Below are 18,546 nucleotides of genomic sequence, written 5' to 3'. Positions count from 1 at the left end.
TATAGTTATTAAATAAGAGATGTGTCTTCTGTTCATTCAAATGCACTGTGACAGCTATATAGGGACACTATGTTTTTGTTTACATGTGTCCATAATGCTGGAAAAGAAGAATCTATTGAGCTGAAAATGAATGAGAACTTGGATTGAACGGGTGGGTCCCTGTTCTGTTTATCTCTGCACAGGGATGCACATGAAGCGATTCACATGCCTGCCAATGGTTTCACACTATTCCACTGATCAACAGGTGGCAGTAACTGGCCAAGAAACAGTGAATTGCTAACAAGGAAAAGACTTATGTCTTATTTCTTCCTCCCCACACTCTCCCTCAGATAACCTGTGTAATGGGAAGTTCCACAGACACCTGCAGGACCTCTACGCCCCCCTGGTGGTGCGATATGTGGACCTGATGGAGTCCTCCATCGCACAGTCCATTCACAGAGGCTTTGAAAGGGAATCCTGGGAACCTGTCAAGTAAGAATGACTTTATATACTTGACCTTTATCGCCTTTACCTGTGTCGGGGGTATATTGTGTTGAATCTATCCCTTTTTCACTTTGAACTACTACTATTGTAGTATTATGGCCATTTGTTCACAATTCATTCCAATTTGCAGGAAAGAAAAAGAGAAAAGTGTCTGTGGCATATTTAATCTAAGTTCACTGGTTGGTATCCTGCAACGTTCGATGCAACAGTGATGCCGCGATGGAAGTGATGCTTGTTCCCTGAGAAAGAACAAACTACTTGAGTTCTCTTCATGAACACACATGGAAGACTACGATGCAGAGGTCTGATGTGTGGCGAAGTCAGTGGTGTAGTCGGGTTAATTACCAAAGAACAATTAAATTCTCACAGCATCAGTCTCTAGTCTACATGGTGTTCTTGTCATTTTTTACATAAAGATAACCTCAGCTCAATGTTGGAGTTTAGAAACTCAACATAGTAACTTGCTTTTCCATGAACATTAAAATCTACATTGTATTTCTAAACAAACAGACTTTCAATCGAATCTTAGTTGAGCAATATTTAACCCAGAATAGATGGACAGATGCTGGCCAGGTGAGACATCGTGTTCGTCAACACTCCCAAAAGGATGCAAAGAGGTGTAACAAAATCAAAGAGTTCATGTTCAACTAACGAGTGACTTCTTCAGTTTGTTTATTTTTACTACTAATTTGCATGAACAATCTCTGTTTTCTGTCTTCTGCTGGTCCCTTTCTCTCCACAGGAGGATAACAAGCACCCTGCCCAATGTCAACCTCCAAATGCCCAAAGTACCAAATCTAACAGTGCCCAGTGTTAACCTCCCACAAATACCCAGCTTCTCTGCACCCAACTGGATGGCAGCTAATTCTGAGTGTGTACCAGCCTTGTGCAGTCTGAGACATGCTCATATGTCCTTGGCATGAACGTGGCTTCTGGCATATGACCCCAAATCAGCAGGATTATAACTTTCACGTCTCAAAAAAAGATTTTGGTCTTTAAAAAAATGATATGCTGTCAAGTTGCATACGTTTTTTTACTCTAAATCAATCAAATAGTATAGCATCTGCAATGTGTTTCTTTGTATATATATAATTACTTTTATTGTAATTTATACATAGAAACTTTTGCAGCTGTTTTTAATTAATTTGTTTTGCATTTGTAATAATGCTGATGAATGAATCCCAAAACTTAACTAATTAGATGTAAAGCTCTAAGAAAAAAAAAGAAGTCAGACAAAAAGAGGAACAGAAGCATAACTAAAAGTATTACACGTATTTCACCAGCAACATGTTAATAAAAATGACAATTTAAGATGTTTATATTTGGTCATTTATTTGATTTAAACAGGATTATTCCAAAGTTTAGTAGCCATTTAGTGGCCTTTGACATTATTTATTAGTTTGAACAATGTGTAACAGCCTCTGATTTCAGTGGATTTCTATTAATATGCATGTGATCTTGTGAGTGTTATCATTAAAGGCACACTGCATATCTCTGCCAACTTGACACATCATCTATAGCACTTTGAAAACTTAGGCGAAACGCACCAACTACGGGGAGCAGAGGTGTAAAGCTCCTTCAAACACCGCAGCCTCCTGCAGAGTGAGACGCTGTCACCGCAGCACATCCATCCCTATTCCCTCATCAGGAAATACACGTACCAGCCCTGAAGTTTTCATTTTTTTAAAGTAATGAGAGCTGCATTTTAGCCTTCACTTTATCTTTAGTAATTTATTCACCTCCCAAACAAAAGATACCAGCAGAGAGAATCGACTTGTTTTTCGTAGACGAGTCTCATTTACGCTTTCCAAGATTAGGAGAGTTCAAAGAAAAGTTGAGGAGTGCATACATGAATACTAAAGCGCCTGCCAAGCTTCGGCAGTCTGTGACCAATGTTGGGGTTTTATACAGGCCCGAGGCCTCGTTCATGCCAACGCCGTGGTGCGTGGGAATGTATGGAGAAGGCAGTGACTTGGAAAAGGAATCCCAACATATTCACTCCTGCAAATGTATTTATTTCATAGACTGGAAAGATGCAAAAGCATAACAAGGAAACAAATCCCCCAAAAAGCTTACATATATACGCAAAAAAAACACATAAAAAGTGTTACCAGCTAGCAGGCGCCTGTTTTAACTAATTATTTATCGACAAATATCTGTTTTTGTCATTTACGCTCACTATTCACAATAGTTTGCCTGCTTGTTAAAGCATTACATGTACACATATGGTATGTTCACTGCAGAAACATGTTTTAACAACAACAATACGATTAAGGGGGAAAAGGTACAATAAGTACAACTGGGGTTGATGGAATTGTCATTATTTTGGGATATTTTTCATAAACCAAAATATTTGAGTTTAGTACGTTTTAGAGACTTGAATCCAGATTCAGTGCATAGGATGGAGGGGTTACCGCCTAATGGTTTTCAACAAGCATCTCTTTGGTCACCTGTCAGCCAAGCAGAAACGAGAACCCCTTTATTGTGTCTGGTATAAGTATATTAGACGCCACAGGATGTGACAGGTATCTTCAAAATAATCAATCTAAATGAATTTATTCTGTGATAATTACTTTGACAGCATGTTTCAACACGATTTCCACCAAAAACAGGAGTATTTACACTACTAAATACCGAGACCTTGGTGGCAGCTACTGTCCTACTTATGAACTTGCATCTTTTCAAATCGTTCCTTCCCAAATCTCTTCTCCCACGTTCCTAATGTTGTAGCATCCTGAGAATGGGCCCCTTGTGTCTGAATTCTCTCCACACTGTGGTTCAGTCTGCTCGAACTGGTTTGAGTTTTGTGCTGTAGAAGCAAGTGATGGTCTGAATGACGTTAAGCAGCTGCACCACTGCTGCTTGTCTTGGTCCCAGTGTCCTCCACTTTACCCAAATATGTGACCCATTCTCCCAGTGGACCTTAACAAACTGAGGGTTCCCACCCATCCAGGAAAAGATGTAGTTTAAATTCAGGAAAAGTCTTAGGAAGCAACCGGGTTTTACAAAAAGTAAAAATGTCCTGGAAATTAATTAGTTGGATTTTATCTGCAGACACGTTTTACAACAGTGTCCTGGATGCCTCTTAGATGTGAGAATACCCTAAATCTGATGGCTTAGACTGGCTGGGACTGGGAACACTGAATGTATCCAGTTAAAAACTTCCTTTCCTCTTGTTTCTGTCTTTGTCAACTGAAAACAAAATACACATTGAAAAGGTATGCAATCATTATTTTTTTCTGATCACAAACTACAAACTACTGCCTTGTCTCTCTGTCTGTTCTATGTCAGTGCTGTTTGTATTGCCACTCACACACACAGTACACATATTTGTATTCTGCACTCACATATTCAGTCAAACCCACTAAGATTGGAAAAGTTAGAAATTACACCTCAATCAACTAGATTAGAACCATGAAACTCTGATTTCACATTAATGCACACCTTTTAATAATCCATTGATATTATAGTATAGCAGTCACTCACAGGGGAAATTTTTCTATAATTGAGTACTTTTACATTAATACTTAAAGTATATTTTCCTAATTAGATAATTTTTACTGTGGTCAAAAGCAGTCCTTTTACTTGTAACAAGAGTACTTTTTACACTGTAGTTTAAGGAGTTAAGTCGCCTGAAATATCTGACTACTGCATTGCTGATGTTTTATTAGACTTTCTAATCAAACTGATTAATGCAATAACTCAAAGAAGCCATTTAAGCATTTGATTGAGAACAAACATCATTGTTTTCCTCTTTTCAAAGTCTGTCTCTTAATGCTGAATTTTGACTTGTGGCCTTGCAGTCATGGTTCGGGGACGTCAGAGGATCTCTTCTGGAAGCTGGATGCTCTGCAGACCTTCATCAGAGATCTCCACTGGCCAGAGGAGGAGTTTGGCAAACACCTGGAGACCCGACTGAAGCTGATGTCCAGTGACATGATTGAATCATGTGTAAAACGGTAAAATACTGTTTGAATACACTTGGATCTGATTGCTAGCAAGTAACAGTTATCCATCATTTGTATGTATTCCAGTAGTGACACATGGGCTTTGTGGTGAACTGGGTCTCAAATCATCAAGTGAGCTGGTCAGAAACACTTGGATCCAATGGTTCACAGGGAAAGAACAGGATTCAATAGATACATTAGATGGTTTCACAGAGAAGATTAAGTTAATTGGTAGTTAAAATCAAGTAGTCTTCCAAGCAAGTGATACATTAAATGACTGTAAATTATCAATTAGTGTAGTATGTTCTACTTTTCTGAGGAATAGAGTCATCCGTTCCTATTGTGAACATATTTAGAGACTATCAACGTGGCACTCTTAACAGCATTAAAATGCAATCGACTGCGTAGGTGGATGTGTGTTGCTTCTAGTGCCAATGAAACATGGAGGATGTAGCAGGAAGTCCAGTTTGAGGGTCAGATCCATGAATGTTAAGGCTAATCCGATGCCAAAATACTGCACATAACATTACATAATAACATAATATAACTTTAACAATGTAACTAGCGTAACAATCGTATGATCCCTACTAGGGCTGCAACAACGAATCGATAAAAATCGATTATTAAAATAGTTGGCAACGAATTTCATTATCGATTCGTTGTGTCGCACGATTATTACGGCACTCAATAAGTCGCGGAGTATAAAAAAAGTTGATTTGAGCGCAGAGCCGCGCAGGAGAAACAAGAGCGGAGCGGAGGGAGAGGACAGACCATAATGTTGCGTTGTGAGAGCCAATCAGCATTGAGCTGCTCCTCCGTTAGTGAATCTAATTGGCTGCTGCTGCCCTCGTGGCGCTGGAAGTGGAAGTCATTCACGTCGTCAGAGACATTCACGGAGCTGAGTGCACCTACGGGTGATGTTATGAACCCAGACACCAGGGCGCTAGATGTTACCACGTGTGTGGCATTTCCACAAGAAGTAGAACGTAGAAAAGTGGTTATTTTTCCGTGGCGGATAATATTTTGCAACGGCGATAAGCCACGCCCCCTCGCCGACACGTATGATGCGTTTAACCCACAAACAGTCGGCTGAGTAAACTCAGGAGAGTAAAGCGCTGTCAGTTCTTTTTGTGACGGGTTCATACACATGACCAATGAACAGGGTTCATACACATGCTGACCAGTGGATCTCCAGGACCTTTCCAGGAATTTAAACCAAATTTCCATAATTAAACATTTTGTGAAAACTCGGTGTATACATGAACAAGTGAGAAGATGTTGTATTTAAATTAACAATGAGAATTCCAAAGCATACAGTATATATTCCGTTTAAATTAATATTTGAATATAACAAATTTGCATTACTTTTCCAAAAAATACTAATTAATTACTTTTCTATGCCTAGAAATAGCCATTTAAAAACTCCATGACTTTTCCAGGTTTTCCATGACCGTACGAACCCTATTTTAAATAAAGGGTTTTCTTTTTTTTTCTTTTTTTAAATCCGATTAATCGAAAAAAAATAATCAACAGATTTATCGATTATCAAAATAATCGTTAGTTGCAGCCCTAATCCCTACATTACAAGTGTGAAGTGAAGGTTTACTGTTGGTGACACAAACAGCGGTCCCCTGGCTGAAAGTCCTGTGTGTTTGTCCTGTTAAAAAGCCATGAAACCTTGTAGTGAGTAGGTCAGGGTGGATCGATCGTTACACAAAGCATGCGACGTTGAGGTTCATTTCCCACCTCCCACTGACAGTCCACATTGTATTTTCCATTAAGTACCAAGAACTACAATATGAGAAGTCAAAGATATGTTTGGGCACAAAAGCATAGCTTGTCTGCTAATAATGATATGTACTCACTACATATCTTGATCACACATTTTTTGAAACCAGATTTAAGAGATAATGTTTCGGGTTGTCTATCCATCCGTTCGTCACGTCCATTCTTGTGAACACAATATCTCAAGAACGCTTGGAGGGAATTTCTTCAAATTTTACACATTTCATCTTCAGTGTTGGGTTCTTGGCAGTGTGGTTACGGCTATTTGAACAGCATTTCCAGCTTTAAGTGTGGAAATAGGATTTGACATTTCATTTATTTAGGGGTGATGGTGGGTTGTGGGACTACTGTAGTACTCATGATCTCAGTATTTCTTAAATCCTACATCCCTGTTTATTCCAATGCTTCTCTAAAGGACACGGGCAGCGTTTGAGGCCAAGCTTCAGAAGAGCAGCCGGTCCACAGACTTCCGTGTGCCACAGTCCATCTGCACCATGTTCAATGTCATGGTGGATGCCAAGGCCCAGTCAGCCAAGCTGTGTACTGTGGACCTGGGGCAGGAGGTATGTCCATAGAAAGTCATCATTTTTAAAAGAGAGTGAGCCCTTATTTGGGGAAAATATTTGTATCTTACCTAAATCGTTGCCTCTGTACCTGTACTCTAGCAATGACAATAAATTGAATCCAATCCAATCCAAAATGATTAAGCTTGATGCCATGGACATTGGGTTCCCTGTTTGAAACTCACGTCACTAAAAGTTCATTACATTTTAGATCATTTAGGTTACTGTTATGAATGGCCTTGGCAGATGAATGTGGGAATGTTTCTTTTAAATATATTTATTTTTCTTTCTCTGTTTCAGTTTATTTTTTGTTCTTTCTTTGTCTCTTACGATTCATTTCAGTAATCAATTATTTAATTTTCTGTCACTTCTATCTGTCACTTTTTCTGCTGCTTTTCCCCCCCTTTCTCTCTGTCTTGTGAAAGTTTGTAAGATACTGGGTAAGTGTGGCTACGAATTCAATTGAAATCTCACCCTCCAGTTCCCAAATGTATAATTAGTCATGTCATAGTCTGTCTTCCGCCACTTGAATTGTTTGGATTTCATTAGCATATGTGTAGATAGTATTGAATATACATGGGGTAGAAGTGAGACATCTCATATTTCACAGTCTCAAAACTGATAGCAATTGCTGACAATGAATTAATTATTGCTAAGTCCTTCACTGTTCGGTTGGTGCTACCAGGCTAAACAAAAGGATTCCTCGCAGTGATGCTGCTTCTGGGTTTCCATGACAGGAGTATTTTAGCAGGAGTAATCATCCCTGAGTGTGTCATTGGGCTCTGCTTTATGGAAAAAACAGGAAGGTCTTTACAATGCTTGTTCAACACATCATTTATGTAATTCATCAATTAGTAGGCCGAAATAAAAAAGGAGTTTCAAACATACACTATTATGTTAGTTAGATTACTTCATGAAAAAAAAAAAGGAAATAAAACATGAATTAATTAATTGCATCTCCATTACACAGATATGATTCTACATAACAGTATCGAATGCTGTGCTTCGCTAAAATGTTTGTTTGTACTTAACATTTCTGCTCTGAGCCTTTTTAGATTACATACTGTTTCTGTGTGCGATGGAAGAAGCTACTTCTGTGGCTACTTCTTCTAAAACAGTTTGGTACTGCATAGTCCCTGAAGTACCGACAAAATAAATAATCATTCAAAGCTATTATAACCAGGGTTAAAGCCATCATGTGGGAATGAATGAACACTTTGAAATCCTATTTCTGAAATGATCATCACTCTGTAAAAGAGCTGGACACTGTTTATTATTTTTAATAATCTGTATTCTGCTTTTAAATTGACTACAATGTCAGATGTTGGTTGTTTACTGACGAAACCAATGGGTGTAAACCAACCAGACTGATGTCAGTGCTAATGTTCAAGATCAAGACCACAATTTACCTAAAAATCGCAGTTCATTTCCATTGAAAAAACAAGTTGTCAACAAGTCTGAAATATTTCTGGCTTATATAATTAATGTTAATCAGTGACATCTGGTATGATCACCAGCCAGCAACATTTGTTATTTTAAAAGAAAGTCATGGTCAGCCCACTGAAAATGAGGAGCTGCTACCTGAACATTTTGTTTGCTTGTTTAATAGGAGAGAAAGAAAAGATTTGTTGTGTGAATCAGTGTGTTTTGCCACTCCGTGTCAGAATTGTTCAAATTTTGTTTACCAATTTTTACTCTATAATGCAGCAAAAAGCTACAGTATAGAGCCTGGCTGTCTTGAATTAGAGCAGCTTCACAGCAGTTATCCAAAGTCATATAAGAAGACTTTTAAAGTCCCTATGCATCCAGTAGGTTTGGTATGTGTAAGTAGCCTAGCTTAGCATAAAGACAGGAAGCAAATCCAGTGCTGCCCAGACAGATACTTCCCCCTGCTTACAGGTTGTGTTCCGAGCTAGGCAAAAATGCAACTGCCGTCTATGTAGTCATTACACAGAGATGAGACTAAGTCTGGGTTTGACAGAAGTTTTTTAATTTTTTTTAATTCACAGAACATCTAAGTGGGATTTTCAGTTGAGAGATTTTAACATTTGCCAGACAATTAGTGAAGTTTTTTGAGAAAAGTGTTGCTTGTCTTAATTGACATCATGGTAAAGATGCGATTAGTGGAGACAAATCTTGACATTGCAGCTCATTTTGTGATATAACATTTGTCTAATTGGTTGTTTTACAAAGATCATGTAAGTAAGTAAGTAAATATAAATATGATGTAAATGATTATAAAGTGGTGTATTTTCTTTGAATGAGAAGAGCATAATTTTTCTGTTTTGCATCCTCTCTAGAGACAATATCATTCCCAAATTGATGATCTAATTGAAGAGACGGTGAAGGAGATGATTACACTGATAGTAGCTAAGGTACAAACTTCATATTATACATGTACACCATGTATACATAACAGGCGCCTGTACTTGTATTTTTAGATGCTGTACTTTGAATAGAGGAGCCTGTATTCTTTAATCTGATTTGTGAGCATGATAAACACTAAAACAAGAGATACATGGTTTTAGGCTGACATGGACAATAGTCCATTGTGCCAATTGTACTTTGTGATACTGCTGCATTTACATAAGTAAGGTAATCCCCCTGCTGCTTTCTTCTTCTTCTCCTCTCAGTTTGTGGTCATCCTAGAGAGTGTGTTAGCCAAGCTCTCCAGATATGATGAGGGAACACTCTTCTCTTCCTTCCTATCTTTCACAGTAAGTAGCCCATATACCGTACACACTTCCAATATTATTCCTCCTAAAACACATTGTTGAATATACATATGACTGATTACCTTCGCATTGAAAATGCGGAAGGTTATATTTTGATCACCGTGTATTTATTTATTTATTTATTTGTCTGCGTGTTAATCGCATAACACAAAAAGTATGAAACCGAATCGCATGAAATTTGGTGGGATGATTGGTTATTATCCGGGGACCATTTGAGTCGATTTTGGGATCAATCGGGTCAAAGGTCAAGGTCACGAAAAGGTCAAAATCTTCTTTTTACCATAGCACGGTCAATTTTTATCCAATTGGCATGCAACTAATGCCAGAATGTTCATAATTCAATGCCCAATCTTGTGATATGCGAAGGTATGCGCTCTACCGAGTGCCCGTTCTAGTTTTCAGTGCGTAACTTAGAACAAGACCCCACTGGCTTTTGGTTTCACATGAGACACAAACAGTGATCTCCTGGGTGAAAGTCATATGCTTGTTTGACCCATCCATCCACCCATGAATTATTCCTACAAAGACGTTGGTCTTTGTCCCACATGACCTTTTCGACAGTTGTGCGTATCGTCTAATATTGTCGTGGATGCATTTCATGGAGACGATAAGGAGGCCTTGTGCAGCGTCAGATCTCTCTCGCGGTTGGGTGTCAGAGCAAAGATTCGATACACACTGGACGAGGTGAAGCAAAGGCTTTTACCGGGCAAAAAGGTCCTACACAGGGGTTCAGTCCAGAAATGCAAACAAATCCGATTGAGAGCAGGCAAGGATCAAAAAACGAGGACGAGGCAAAGTCACAAAACAAGTGAAAACTAACACTGAAATCTATTTGCTCGAAGGCAATGCACACACTAGGTAGAGACAGAGACAATCTGGCACCAGACAAGGGAAAGCAGTTTTACCACACCATTCCAATTCTTTTTTTTCTCCTTTCTTTTTTCTTTCTTTCTTTTCTTTTTTATTACATTCAAGGACAAATCTTGTTTTCACTTTAATGAACATTTTGATACAGTTTGACCTTTTTTTAGTTCAACCTGAGCACCAAATAGATTAACACCTCAGCTGATGTCCCAAGGAACTACAAAAGCCTGGTTATTGAATTTGCGAGTGCACTTTTGCAGTTGAAATTACCACATGAGTAGCGGTTGCCACTTCGGCAGCTACTTAACCACAGGCTGTACAGTCTCATCATGGCAGCTTATATCCTGAAAAATGATGCCACAGCTGGAGACTGTTTTTCACCCACCTCTCTCTCCTTTATGTCAAGGTGAAAGCTGCCTCCAAGTATGTGGATGTACCTGTAAGTGAGACTTTATTTCTCTTAATGTGTATATCCGCAGCTTAAACGTCTTAGTCATTAATCAACACTTGTGTCCCAGAAAATAAATGTATCTATGAATTTTCTTTGTCAAATATGTTTGGAGGAAATGCCATGTCCTGTATTCGGTGTGGTTAGGGTCAACACACAGGTTTGAAGAAGATTGTTATAATTCAATGGCACTAGTACGGTATCCCTTTTCCAATTATTAAAATTAAAAGAACTTTTTTTAATATCAAGAATCAAATTTGAATGTCCACTCCTACATCTAGAAAAGTCGCCTGGTCGCCGTGGCCACATACTTCATAAATGCAGCAGATACAACAAATGCACTGCTTGTTGATGGTAACATGAATTATAAAAATGCAGGTTTTTAGATATTCTTAAAAATTGGATGTTGCAAACAATTTTCGCAAACACATTTGTGAGACCTCAAGATACACGGAACGTATTTCCCAATAAAATGTATTTGCTACTTCAAAGTATGTGTATCTGTATGTGAAGGTAACTCTGAAGAGTTGCAATAATATCAACAGTTGATCCTGTGAATTAAATGGCTTCATTTAATATTATTGTGCAAACTAAATGTCATTTAACCTCCTTCGCATTGATGTAAAAAAGAAATTGACATCCATAAGCAACTTGCCATCGTTCTATTGTTCATTTCACTTAAATCTTCAAAAAAAAAGTTTTCCGTGGTTCTACGGATCATAATGAAGCCATCTTGGTCCCTACTGCTGCGCATGTGTTTGTTTCTCGTAGATGTACAAATATTTGACCATGCTTTCACATGTCGAATCATAACCCAGATGGCATTGCTTGTTCTATTTCCACATCAAATGTCCCCCTGTTTCCTCAACTAAATTGTCCATTCATATGCATGTGGCCAGACACTGAGGCAGCCATGGCTTGTGCCTCGCACTCATGCAGTACACATCGTGAGTCCATGTTGTCCAACACATGCCCATTCTGCTGTCAGGGTGGCGTCGGCGGTGTTTGTGTGTGTGTATGTATATGCGTGGGTGTACGCACCAGATCTGTCTCTATTAGCTGCCAACACTTAGGCCGTAGCAACACGCCGAATTTCAAATTAATGCCTTGTCAGTGAATGTGACGGGGCACTGTGTTCACTGGCAGGGGTCACGGTTTCCAGTCCAGCACGCTAATTGTGTCCTTAATGTACAAAATGAAAGTTTTGCAAGTAAAAAAGACACTCATTTACACATTGTAAGTATCACAGCAGATGTGTTAACTAAGTTTTGTAGCAGTTACCTTGAGTTCGTTGTGACTTATCCAATCGGTGTGAATTGGAGAAAAAATGAGACCAAGTGGTTCACAAAGAGCATTATCTTTTCTTGAAAATGATAAGACATGTTGATGTAAGAAGGGGAAATAATGCTTTGTCCTCAGTGGATGTTGTAGATGTCAGAATGGCGGGCCTCCTAACCATCTGCTGTCCCCATTCAAACCCAACTGAGCGTCTCCGGTGCATTTGTTCACTTTGCACAAGACTGTGAGCGTTGGTCCTCAGCCAAGCTCCCCTTTAAGTCAGGAGCTGATAAAAGCTCACGGCTGCCTTATAGTCCAGAGTTTACATTTCTTTTCTCTATATATACTGTATATATATCCAAAATCTATCATTTTGGATGCAAGTCTTATTGGCATCCATTTAAATTATGTGAAATACGTCTGTCACCTAAAGTAGTGGTTCTCAACCCGAGGGTCGGGGCCCCAAAGGGATCACAAGATCATTTCTGGGAGTCGCCAGATGGTTGTGGAGAAGAAAAGAGAATAACCTATACAAAATAAAACAACATATTTGTATTATATCGTCTGTACTAGTACATGACATATTTGATGTGTGGGATCTCCACTATCACAATAAAGTTATGGGTATTTCCTGTTTGGGGGTTCACAATAGCAGAATTTCTTCCATAGTCTTGTTTAACATTCATAACTGCAGTACACCTTTTGAGTCCCATGAAGAAGCCTTAATGTGTGAATAGTTCAGATAATTGTAGTCTATTGATAACGTTGAATCTAATATGAAAGGCTAACGTTCATTGTGTTTGCTTAGCTGATGAGAGGAAATGAAAAGAATGAGTCTGTTTATTCTAACTAAATGCATTTATTTGGTCTCATTCATAAATTCTTTAACATGTGCATATGCTTTCAATAACACATGCATAAATCAAAATTGCGATTTAACAAACACGTACCTCTACTCATACCTGCAAACTTGTCACCTTTCGGTGAAATTCACCGTTTTGAACTCAAAATAGGTCATCCACGTGAATCGTGGAGATCCGAAGAGTTTTTGTTTTTGGGGGGGGGGTCACCTGGCCCGCTGCCGTTGAGATTGCAGTGAGACGCGGAGAAAAGTGTGAAGTGGTGCTCTTCGCAATAAAACATCTTTGATGGGACGTGTCGCGTCTCGGCCAATCAGCGTTCAGATGTCGACATCGTTTGGGGGTTCAGGTTAGCTTGAATGTCAGCCTGCTACATCTACTGCTGTCACGCTGCACGGTGTAGAGATGCTAACAAAGTACTCGTACGTTAAAAACGATGTGATTTAGCATATTTTTAGTATCGATACTTCATTAAGAGAGCGATCAGAGCGCACGCACTGCTCCGTGTCGAGCTGTCTGCGCACACTGCGCTGCGCAGCTCACAGCGAGAGAAGTGGCGCAGCTTTAGAGACCGACTTCGGCTTAACAAATAAAAAGTGAAATGTTTCAGTCTGTAAAGTTCTGTAACTCTACAGCTGCTCATCCTGATGAACTGTGTATCATCTGGTCAGAGACTAACAGCCTCATAGTGTATAATCAATGCTATGATGGAACCATGTAGTTTCATTCATATCTGGCTGTATTAATACTAATATTACTGTCATTTGTTAAGTGTTGAAAAAGTTGGTAAAAAGTGAACCATACAGATGTTTTATTTATTACTATTATAGATAAATATACCAGTCTTGTATTTATGGTACCATATTGTTTTTATGGTATTGTATTGAATTCTGGTATCGGGTATCATGATATTTATGGCAGGTATGTAATATGTATAGAAGTTATAATATGAGTATCGTGACAAACAGGTAGAGACAGAACAGATTCAGGGAAAAGTCCATGAGGACTGTTCAGGCAAAAAAAAGGAAGTTGGTTCATGAATGACTTTAACCATATTATATATAATGACAATGTATATTTGTTATTACTATCATTATAGGGCTGAGTCAGAGCGGAGGACCTTTTGTTCTTAAACTGTTTATCATTATTTAGATTTGTGGTCAGAACAATAAAATTACTGTAGTTGTGGTTCTAAAAGCTTTGAGGCTTCAAACAACGTGGATGTGGTGTGGTGACAAAAAAACAAACAGAAAATCACCTGCACCTTTTTCACCCCTCATGGCTGGTTTACCTTCCCAGATAATATAAGGTGATGTGGGAATGGCAGTAAAGATGGTTAGGATCATTAATTTTATGCACAAATTCACTTTCCTCTCTAGTTATAGATAAGACCTGATGTTTGGCTTTTTTTAAAAGTGGGTCCCCAGAAATCAGGTTTTGGAAACACCATGATTTCAGTTGAAAATGGTGGAATACCATTTGAACACCAGTTGGCTGACTAAGGCATGTCTCTTTCCCTCGTCCTTCGCAGAAGCCAGGGATGGACATCGCCGACGGTTACGTGACGTTTGTCCGCCACTCCCAGGACATGCTGCGGGAGAAGGTCAACGAGGAGGTGTACATCGAGAGATTATTTGATGTAAGTAAGCCACGACTCCTCCATCAAAGGGAGGCTTAGCAACAACACGCTTTCATTTACTGCAGGAAGAGATTCAAACGAATCCTGAAGAGCGGGGAGAGGATCCAAAGTCAAACAATTACACTTATTTCATCTCCTCTCCTCAATGTTAATGTGAGCCTCGATCTGAACGGAGTACTTTATCATGATAATCTGAGTTACGGTAAAATCTTTGATAATATTGGTAAAGTTGCATCACATTAAATAGTGATATTAGTGATGGTAATATTACATATTCAACATGAATTTTATTTGGCTGGAACATAATAACCAAATGGCAATATTTTAGATGTTGTTGAAACATATTCTGGTATAGTATTTCTGCTATAATCAAAAAATAAATTGTTTTTGTAATGCTGGACCAACAGGTGAGTCTGGAAAGTTTTAACATGTTAAGCTGTAACTACCAAACTCATAGTTAGGTAACATTGGTACTTATTGTGTCTTTCTGCCAACAGCTCGTTGAGACTCGAGTCTTTTAAGGTCTTTGTGAGTCACTTTGTGAAGCTAACTGTACTTACACACCAATGTCCTGACAAACTGGAATCAACTTGCAAAACAGTCCCATGCCACTGTTTGCCTTCATTACGTGAGATGAGGTCAAGTAACACCAAAACAACTAGTAAACCTCTAAGCCTGGCCGCTGAGCCCCCTCTTGGGTCAAACTGGAGGATTTCTCCTGGAAATGTGCTCAAACAATCCCTGCAGCCGGACAAGTTGCATTTCCACTTCTCTTTTCAAAGTCAGGCATTTCTCCACCACCTTCCTCTGTGCTCCTCGCCGTTCACCCCTTTGTCTCATGGTGTTTGCGTGCAGTTTGTGTTGATCTCGAGGAGGGATTATCCTAAACTTCGCTCTCTCTTTCTGAGTCAGCAAACAACCGATAATCAATTGAAAAAGGGCACAAAAGATCACTTTGTAAAATGGCTTAGCAGCAACCAGACTCACAAAGATGTTGTCTCCCCAGCTACATTGAAAAGTCTTTCTCTCTTTATGTATAAGATTACTCAATCTTTTATTTTTCATAACTAAGTGTGACACACCATGGACAAACACATCGTACACACTGAAGAAGTAAGGGTCAGCACCCGCAATGTGTCGATCCACGGAGTAAATGCGATAACGTTGCTGCTTTTGTGGAGAAGAGGCAGCAGGAAGCTAAGATGCAGTAGATGTGTGGCCTTTACATGGAAACAAACTGGTTCTGCTGTTCCTGTAAAGATTCTCATTGATTTATTGGACATTAGCTCTGTGGCAGCTGGTCAGATCAAACTGAGTCACAAAAAACACAGCTAAACTTTTCCAATTTTGTAACAATCCACAGCACAGTGCTCTCTGCGTTGGTCTCCCGACAGGAACACGACTGCCAAACAAGCACTTTGTTTATTCTGACATTGTTTTGGCCATCATTGATACGTAAATTGGTCAAAAGAGAGATTGTACGTTATAAGAGTGGCTGGCTGACGCTGTTGGCTGAATACTGCTGGGGGACACCACACTATACAGGACTGTCTCAGAAAATTAGAATATTGTGATGAAGTTCTTTATTTTCTGTAATGCAATTTAAAAAACAAAAATGTCATGCATTCTGGATTCATTACAAATCAACTGAAATATTGCAAGCCTTTTATTCTTTTAATATTGCTGATTATGGCTTACAGCTTAAGAAAACTCAAATATCCTATCTCTAAATATTAGAATATCATGAAAAAGTATACTAGTAGGGTATTAAACAAATCACTTGAATTGTCTAATTAACTCGAAACACCTGCAAGGGTTTCCTGAGCCTTGACAAACACTCAGCTGTTATAAATCTTTTTTTTAACTTGGTCTGAGGAAATATTAAAATTTTATGAGATAGGATTTTAGAGTTTTCTTAAGCTGTAAGCCATAATCAGCAATATTATAAGAATAAAAGGCTTGCAATATTTCAGTTGATTTGTAATGAATCCAGAATGCATGACATTTTTGTTTTTTTAATTGCATTACAGAAAATAAAGAACTTTATCACAATATTCTAATTTTCTGAGACAGTCCTGTATACAGGAAGAATACTGTCTGCGCAGTAATTCCAGATTACCGTGCAGACAATAATCTGGATTCGCACAAACATGTTTTCTTCGACTCTCAGCCCAAATCAAGTCCTTTCTGTACTTTCTGATCTTGAAACAAACATGTATGCCTTTATCTCATCTTGTTGGACTTTGGGAATTTACTTTATCCTTGGCTCAGATTGATGATGTGCTCTCTTTCCAATTCTAATACAAAAGCATTAATTAAAACTGATTTATTTACTTATATCTTGGAACACAGCACGATTGCTTAAAATAGATACAAGACATGAACAGGCATGCAATGAGTTAGGTTGTAAACAAAAGGTTGTAAACTAAAGCCCCATTTTAGAAAAACTTATTTTTAAGAGAAAAACAAAATTATAGCCCAAATGCTTTTTTATTATTATAAAGGTCCATCACACTTTACAGAACCTCTTCCTGACCATAGTATTCAAAATGAGGGATCATCAACTCAATTTCAGTTTGACCTTCAAATAAGGTGCTTCAACTGTTGACTTGTTTTCATCATACTGTCGGATTTTGATGTAGTGATGTGACCATGTTTGTAGATCTTGAATTAAGTTTGTTTGTAAATGCGACCAGAATCTCCAAAAAAATATGACCATGAGTCCCAAGACAAATATACTTTATTGATCCTTCAAATCAGTGATTTTTAAAGTGTTATTGATAATAATTAAGCAATGGTACTGGTATTTAGTATTATTATTATTATTAATAATAATAATAATAATAAGACAACTGCTAAATATTAATAATAATAATAATACTCTATTATAATATCAAACAAATATTTGCCGTGCCCATCTCATTATTTGCCTTCCAGTCAGAGCAACAGCGGCAGGTAACCCCTTCTCTGAATGATTACGAAGATGATCAAATAAATTACAAATATCAATAGGTTATTCTTATTGATTATTCTTTTAATCTGAATGAAGGTTGAAGGGTTGAGGTCAAAACTGAGGGACAGAGACATGGTCCGGCTGTGTAATCTGCTGCAGCGGATGTAACCGTCACCTCTCCGTCCTGGTGGAGTCTGCAGGCTACAGGTGCATCTATCCGTGGTGACATTGGGCTGAATGGAGGCCTTGAGGTGTAATCCGTCTCCTGTGCTCTTCCTCTCCGGTGGTCCTGACAGAGGGTGACAGAGAGGTGTCTGTTGCTGTATGTTTGCCGATCGTTGCTGCATCTTGACCCGTTGCTTTGCCATCTATCCTCTCTTCCTCCACGAGAGCAACTCTGCTGGGATTCGTCTCACCCCGGCTTCTCTTTATTGTCATTCTGTATTAGCTCTCCCTGCGGCGTCACCGAGGACGACGAAGGTGTCTCTGGCTGCTCTCTGCAGCTCTTGTTGTGCTTTTCTTGTCACGCCACCCTTTTTTATCAACTTCTCTCTCTTTTGTATTGTGTTTTTCGTTCTGTTAGCGACCTGGCGACAAGATGGACATTAGTGCTTGCCTCGAGCAATAATTAGTCGTTTTTTTCTTTCTCCGGAATAATGCAGTTAGTCCTGCATTCTATCTCATTCCAGTTTTGCAAAACTTAAATACATTGAGGTGTTTAGTTTCCTGTTTGCAAATAGTATTGTTGAAATATGTGTGAGAAATTGCATACATTGTCTTTGAATTTTATTAAAATGTATGAAGCAGGTACTTTAAACTGGTATGATTTTGAAGACAACAACTTTCATTAGCATTTCACCTTTTGTTGACTTAAACATTTGGAATTAAACATATCAGGGCTCATTACCTTCGCATATTTATTTATTTATTTGTATGCGTGTTATTCGCAGAACTCAAAAAGTATTAAACCGAATCGCATGAAATTTGGTGG

General features: G+C 38.6%; 1 protein-coding gene across 2 annotated transcripts in view; it reads left to right on the top strand.

The window, feature by feature from the left end:
- cadpsa (Ca2+-dependent activator protein for secretion a) overlaps positions 1-18,546 on the top strand; it is a 172,378-nt gene that overhangs the window by 125,233 nt on the left and 28,599 nt on the right. Inside the window, exons 19-27 of one of the 2 annotated variants that reach the window (XM_056437050.1) lie at positions 330-471; positions 1,226-1,354; positions 4,287-4,442; positions 6,631-6,778; positions 7,204-7,218; positions 9,079-9,153; positions 9,412-9,495; positions 10,784-10,816; positions 14,495-14,602. In XM_056437050.1, the coding sequence (XP_056293025.1) occupies positions 330-471; positions 1,226-1,354; positions 4,287-4,442; positions 6,631-6,778; positions 7,204-7,218; positions 9,079-9,153; positions 9,412-9,495; positions 10,784-10,816; positions 14,495-14,602 (890 nt within the window). The remainder of the gene's footprint in view (positions 1-329; positions 472-1,225; positions 1,355-4,286; positions 4,443-6,630; positions 6,779-7,203; positions 7,219-9,078; positions 9,154-9,411; positions 9,496-10,783; positions 10,817-14,494; positions 14,603-18,546) is intronic. The other variant, XM_056437051.1, reaches the window with a different exon arrangement.

The sequence above is a fragment of the Pseudoliparis swirei genome, chromosome 18 (genome assembly GCF_029220125.1).
Source record: "Pseudoliparis swirei isolate HS2019 ecotype Mariana Trench chromosome 18, NWPU_hadal_v1, whole genome shotgun sequence".
Taxonomy (NCBI): Eukaryota; Metazoa; Chordata; class Actinopteri; order Perciformes; family Liparidae; genus Pseudoliparis; species Pseudoliparis swirei.
Note: the sequence above shows the minus strand (reverse complement) of the source record. Positions and strands in the feature narration are given on the sequence as shown.